Source organism: Xenopus laevis, chromosome 5S, assembly GCF_017654675.1.
Source record: "Xenopus laevis strain J_2021 chromosome 5S, Xenopus_laevis_v10.1, whole genome shotgun sequence".
NCBI lineage: Eukaryota > Metazoa > Chordata > Amphibia > Anura > Pipidae > Xenopus > Xenopus laevis.
Window position 1 is genome coordinate 47864471 of NC_054380.1, and position 6330 is coordinate 47870800.

The 6330-nt window shown below is 37.3% G+C and overlaps 1 protein-coding gene across 1 annotated transcript; it reads left to right on the top strand.

Annotated features, from left to right (window-relative positions):
* Positions 1–3587: 3587 nt before the first annotated feature.
* Positions 3588–5431, top strand: olig3.S (oligodendrocyte transcription factor 3 S homeolog). The gene has a single exon (XM_018265298.2). It carries the CDS (start codon positions 3746–3748, stop codon positions 4544–4546), a length of 801 nt encoding a protein of 266 aa, XP_018120787.1. The 5' UTR covers positions 3588–3745; the 3' UTR covers positions 4547–5431.
* Positions 5432–6330: the final 899 nt, after the last annotated feature.

Sequence of the window (6330 nt, forward strand, 5' to 3'; positions counted from 1 at the left end):
CTAAGTGTGCCTAAGTAAAAGCCATTCTTAATAGTAGGCACAGCTTAGCAAGGAAAAGGTTTATCAAATATAATGAATAAGCATAGCTGAACAGCATTTGGTGAGGACTGGGATAAATAATGAGAAGTATGGAATAAGTAGGAAAAGGTTGTGCCATAGAAGCACAGATATAAAAATTGCATTCTTACCCATTATATCTCCAGCCTTCACTGACAAGTGGGGTATCTTTAATGTGACTGGGTGCATATTCATCAAATGATCTCTATCCATTTCCAAGAATCTGCACTCACAGGACTTAAAAATAAAAAAAGTGCTTTATTGCAGAACTAAAGACTGACGTTTCGGCCCAACCAAGGCCTTTCTCAGAGTGCCAAATATACAATGATCATGCCTTAAATTCACTTTGTGGTGGGAAAACAGCAGCATATTCTATGACCTCATAATTAAGCAGCCTGTGTTTAAGGTATCATTGTAAATCAATCTAATAAACAGACACGTCTATTGTTCAATACCACAACTCCACATTATGCCATTCATCAGTTAATACAACAAAGTTTAAAAACAAGACACACAATAGCATTCTTAAATATATCTATTTTCTAAAATCCCACATTAACTATATAAACATATATGCTACTCTGTCATTCTCTGATATAATTTATGGCTCCCAGTCATATAGTGGACTATTACACATGTTCCCCCGTTGCTACGGATCCAGTGCCATAGATACCCTTCACTTTCACAGGTTTACTCTCAGTTAATTCTTAATTTCTATGGTTTCTGCTTTACTCTAATTCTTAATGTTTAAGGTCTCTGCTTTACTAAATTTGTCATACATTTATGTAATTGATGTAACTATCTATTTATAAAAGAATAAAAAAAAAAAAAACTAAATTTGTCACTTATCCCCTTTCCTCATATAATATTCCTACAGATTTAATCTTTTGGTGTCCAGAATTCAATAGTAGTCGCTACAGAGTCCTATCTAATATTTTTTTACACATCAGGAATGTGGTTCCGTGCTATTAAACTACGTGAATCCATGAACCTTGACACGACTTGAGTTAGGAGCCAAAATGTAAAAATAAAACAAAATTTCTCGAGTCCTGTGAGTGAGGCCTTTTGTGATATATATATATATATATATATATATATATATATATATATATATATATATATATATATATATATATATATATATATATATATATATATATATATATATATATGTATATATATATATATATATAGCAGACAAGACAGCAGGGATGTTGTGTTGATCGGGGTATTGGCTCAAACGAATAATGTATCATTTAAGATAGAGATTGTTGTTTGCTGCATAATTTATTTTAGAGCACTCCAATGCTGGGATTGTTTTTTGTTATTAGTTTTGAACTGAGCTTTAAAAACTCTCGGCAGTTATTCTTTTTAGATATGGCTATAGCAATTAAGTGGCTTGTTTTGTATACCTTAAGGGCATGCCAGGTTAAATATGGAGGTGGATCACATATTTAATTGAGACTTTTCCACTAGTAATAATTCATCAAGAATATTTTATGCAGAATATTTAATATGTTATATGAGGTGAGGATAAAAAAAGATATTTTTTTCAGTTGGGTGCCATCTCCTACATACATCATAAAGATGATGTTTAAATATCCTTTATAAATCCGTTTTGAAAGATGTTTAATGTTTTTTTAGCGCTTTCCAGCTGGGTGGCAGGTTTTTATCCAGTCCTGGATCTAAAACTGAGAATACAGTTAACACATGTTTCACGCCCTTCCACCCCATTGAAAACAATAACAAATACTCATAATATTATACTCATAGCAACTTGATTACTTGTTTATTGCATAAAAATAGCGATGGTATCAGGAACAATTATTATTGTTCGTTTATCCATGTTTAATGCATTTTTTTCTTATGCTTTAGTGGGTAAAAGCCGCATGCTTTAAGGTGTTCCTTGGAAATACCTGTAAATACATATAAATACTATGAGGCTGTTAATCATGCTAATCTAGGCATATTGGCGCAAGATGCTTATTTGCGTAAGGAGTAATTGTAATGATAGTTGCGTTTTTCAGTATTATATGTTGCCTTGGCCCTTCGTAGCGGACCTAGGACTTTACTAGTCTGTGTAATAAATCGCAGGTTTTAATGTTCAGCCCAGACTGTTCTTTTACTTGTCTTCTCTCTCCCCCGTAAGCTGAATATAGTATGTTTCACCCCACATCTACTTATGGTGGATTTCATGTGCTTTAAAAAGGCAGTTTTCTCAATAATATTGTTATTTACAGTAAGGGAAAGCGCAATTTTATTCTAGCGACATTTCCAGACTGTTTCACCCAGTCCTTGACATCATTTTTTTATTAATTGGAAACCAACTGGGGCAGGATTTGGATTCCACCACAATCACACACAAAAGCACAATCTGGTACATATGGAACCAGGAATCAAATTTCAGGTTTTTTTAACCTGTGCGTCTAAATCTAATTCATTATTCGTCGTTTCTCGTTGGGACTTTTTGTTCTGTTGTTTCAATGATATCATATATAATTAGGCTTTTTCAAACGGCATGGTGTAAAAATTCTAATAATCTAAATCCCCCCCCCTTCAAACAAAAATGATCTCATTCCTCCGAAATATTAACCGGTTTATTCTGCAGCTGCAGCGCGTTAAAACTTTGGTTTAACCTACGAATCTGCTGTCATTTCGTATCTTTCGTGCATAAGGTGCACATCAAAAAAGAAAAAACCTTTACGATTGCTTTCATTGTGGCTGGGAATGGATATAGTAAATGCACCGGGAATACTGAAAAAAATACAAATCCTAAATTTTACCATTAGCTGCAAACTTTTGGAAATGTTGCGCTCATTCAGTGCTCCAATGGCATTGTAGGCTCAAATAGGAAACTGTATTTGATTCCTTCTTACTTTTAAATATATTGTAATCACTAAAAAAAAAATGTATTCGTTCTTCAAAAAATACAATTTTCTAAGTGTGCTCTAAGCTGTAACAGCAATTTCCAACAAGGAATATGTCGCTGCAAATTGTACAAAGCGGTTGCTATGACTAGTTTGCTGTCTTTAGAACTAACCTACAGGCAGTATTTTAATATTCTCGCGCATCTCAGTGGGCTGATGATGATCATATATAGGAATTGAATTGATATGAATTCATATGAAATACTTTTGCTTATACGCGTGTGTTTATTTAGATTGGGCTGCGCGGGTGCGTAAAATCAGATTAGTGAGGTTGGAAATATATATACATAGAGGTAGGAAACTCTTCTTAGAAGCGAATATGGATGAAAGATGAATGTATGACAATACAGCGCTCCCAGTGCCCAATCATATGGAAGTTACTGGGGATAAGGAATTGAACAATGTCACTTTGGGGCTTTAAGCATCGCCCGGCTCCGGAGATATCCCTGGGGGGCTCCCAATGAATATGAATAGGAACTACCGCTTAATGGGACAGAGGCAGCGCACCGCCCTGAATAATAATAACAGCACGTCATCCTAACAAGGTCATTATGGATGGGAGGCCTGCCTTTGTCTCTGTGCGCTGAAGTATCTGTATAAAAGCCCCAGTGTCCCGACTCAGACACATCTTTTCAGAGCTCTCTACTTGCGACTAGTGTAGCTGACACAACTGGACTCCTCCCAAGCAAAACGCTTGTTGCATTTACCCTGCTACACAGTAGAAGAAATAAGTGGGATTCGTGATCCTGCATCTCCAGACCATGAATTCTGATTCCAGCTCCATGTCCAGCAGAGCCTCATCCCCAGATATGGAGGAGGTGTATCTCCGGAGCCATCATCATCATCATCGCCAGGACAACAGGATGAACTCGGTATCGTCCACGCAGAGCGACATGCTGCAGAAGATGTCCGAGGAGATGCTCTCTAGGCACGGCTCTAGAGGAGAAGATGAGAGCAGCAAGTACAAGTTAAAGAAGCAGCTCTCCGAGCAGGACTTGCAGAAACTCAGGCTGAAAATCAACGGCAGAGAGCGCAAAAGGATGCACGACCTGAACCTTGCCATGGATGGGCTCAGGGAAGTTATGCCCTATGCCCATGGCCCATCAGTTAGAAAACTTTCCAAAATTGCTACTCTCCTGCTGGCACGAAACTACATTCTGATGCTCACAAGTTCCCTGGAGGAAATGAAGCGCCTGGTGGGGGACATCTATGGAGGACATCACTCTGCTTTCCACTGTGGGACAATTGGACATGCTGCTAATCACTCTGTGCACCCATCTAACGCTGCACATCAGGTCCACCCAATCCTGGGCAGCTCTCTATCCTCCAACACCCCCTCTAGCCTTTCAGCATCCTTGCCAGGTATTGGCACCATCAGACCTCCACACTCACTGCTCAAAAGCCCTTCTACCCCTCCGCTTCCAATTGGCAGTGGATTTCAGCACTGGGCTGGGCTCCCATGCCCATGTACTATATGCCAGATGCCACCACCACCCCAGCTCTCTGTACTGACCAGCAGCATGTCCCGGATCTCAGCAGAAACCAAAGACTTGCTGAAGTAACTCCATGAACTCCATGCTGAGCCAATGCAAAGACTGGCCTCCTTAATCTGTTTTTTATCTAACCAGATTACTGGAAAAAAACATATATAGAATTATTGAAAACAAATCTATTTGTGGTGTAGCGGGAAGACTCAGCCAAGAAATGTAGTTTGTATGCATGCTTCTTTTATGTTCACAGCCATTATTTCCCCATTATTCGTATTGCGTTTTAGAGGGGATAGTGTCTTATAAAAGCTGTAAATACTGAATAAGGTTCCATATCATTTGGGTCTGAACCACGCAGGACAAGTTGTTGTCGATGCATTTTTCTACCACATTTCTACCTTTGATTTGACTTATAAGACTGTAAAGAAAACATGCATGCTTAGAAGCGAGTCTTATTCCAAACCTGTGCCTGACTACCATACAGTTTTCCTTGTACCAAGGATTTTAATTAGTGAATTATCTGAAATCTTTTTTTTTTTTGTGTGTGTATAAGACTTTGTAAAACGTAGAATATGGAGGGAAGGGGGGGGGGCAAAATCAATTAAATGCTGGCGTCCAGTGTGGCTATATTTCTCTTACTGTGAACCCCGAAATCCAGCATCGCCCCTTTATTGCAGCAATGCAGACACAAGAATTCCACGCTGGGAAATGATTTCAGCGCTTTAGCACTAAAATGGGCAAAGGTTTCGTGTTCATTCGTGTTACTGTTTTTTTTTCGTTCGCCTTTTATAGTTTTTATATTATGATTTCGTCTCTGGACATTTGCTTGAACCTATTTTGTTAAGACAGATACATTTGCTTGCCTTTATTTTTTTATATTTTCTTGATAACTATCGATATATTTATTACAAAACATCTTTCTTGGGAGGGATTTAAATAAAAGATACCCTGAAAAATGAATCTTGTTTACTTGTGTATCTTCTGTGTCATCATTATTATCCAAGGGAACTGCATACACGACTCGTTTACGTATATTAATTAAATATCTACATAGACACATGTTGTTCTCTAAATTAATTTCGGCTTTTTAAATCCAAATAATTGGTATCACTGCTGAAAAAATGCTCACAGAATTCACCTTATTCGTCCACACGCAACAAGTAGAAACATTTGACTATGCAAAATAAAAATGATATATACATACTGTATGGATATATGACAAATAAAAATAACGATCATGGGTAGAAGATGGATCGATCGATCTTTCCTGAAGGTGGCAAAAAGTTTTCGCCTTGTCGCAGGGTATAAGACATTAGCAGCAGAAAACTCTCCTCCCGTGCAATTACTACAAACACATATTCTTGTTCTAGTTCTGCCCTTGTTTCTGTTTGTTTACACTTATATGCACATCCTAAATGGTTCGATAGAACTAACGCAATTGCAAATCTCAGACAGAAGTAAAACATTTTCAAAAATACAGAATTATTACGAATGATATTTCGCTAGGAAATAGTTGAGGGAAGGCACAATTTTATTCCATATTCGTTTATCATTTTCTAGACACATGACCATACCATAAAATAATTATTATTTTACTTCATTTATTGTATTGAAATTGCTGAATTCTCAGCAGTGCCTCAAAAACTGTGTTTGGGTATTGAACGGGTTTTGCCCTCTCCCTCTCTCTCTATCGGTTATTAGTCTGTCTATATCTATAATGTCTGTCTAAAGAGAAGAAAAAGGGAAGAATTTGTTTCTTATTAATAAAATACATTTATACTTATAAACAGCAAATGCACATAAAGCTATGTATCCTGATTATGTGCAGTCACCAAGCAAGTTACTGTATGTGTGTCTAC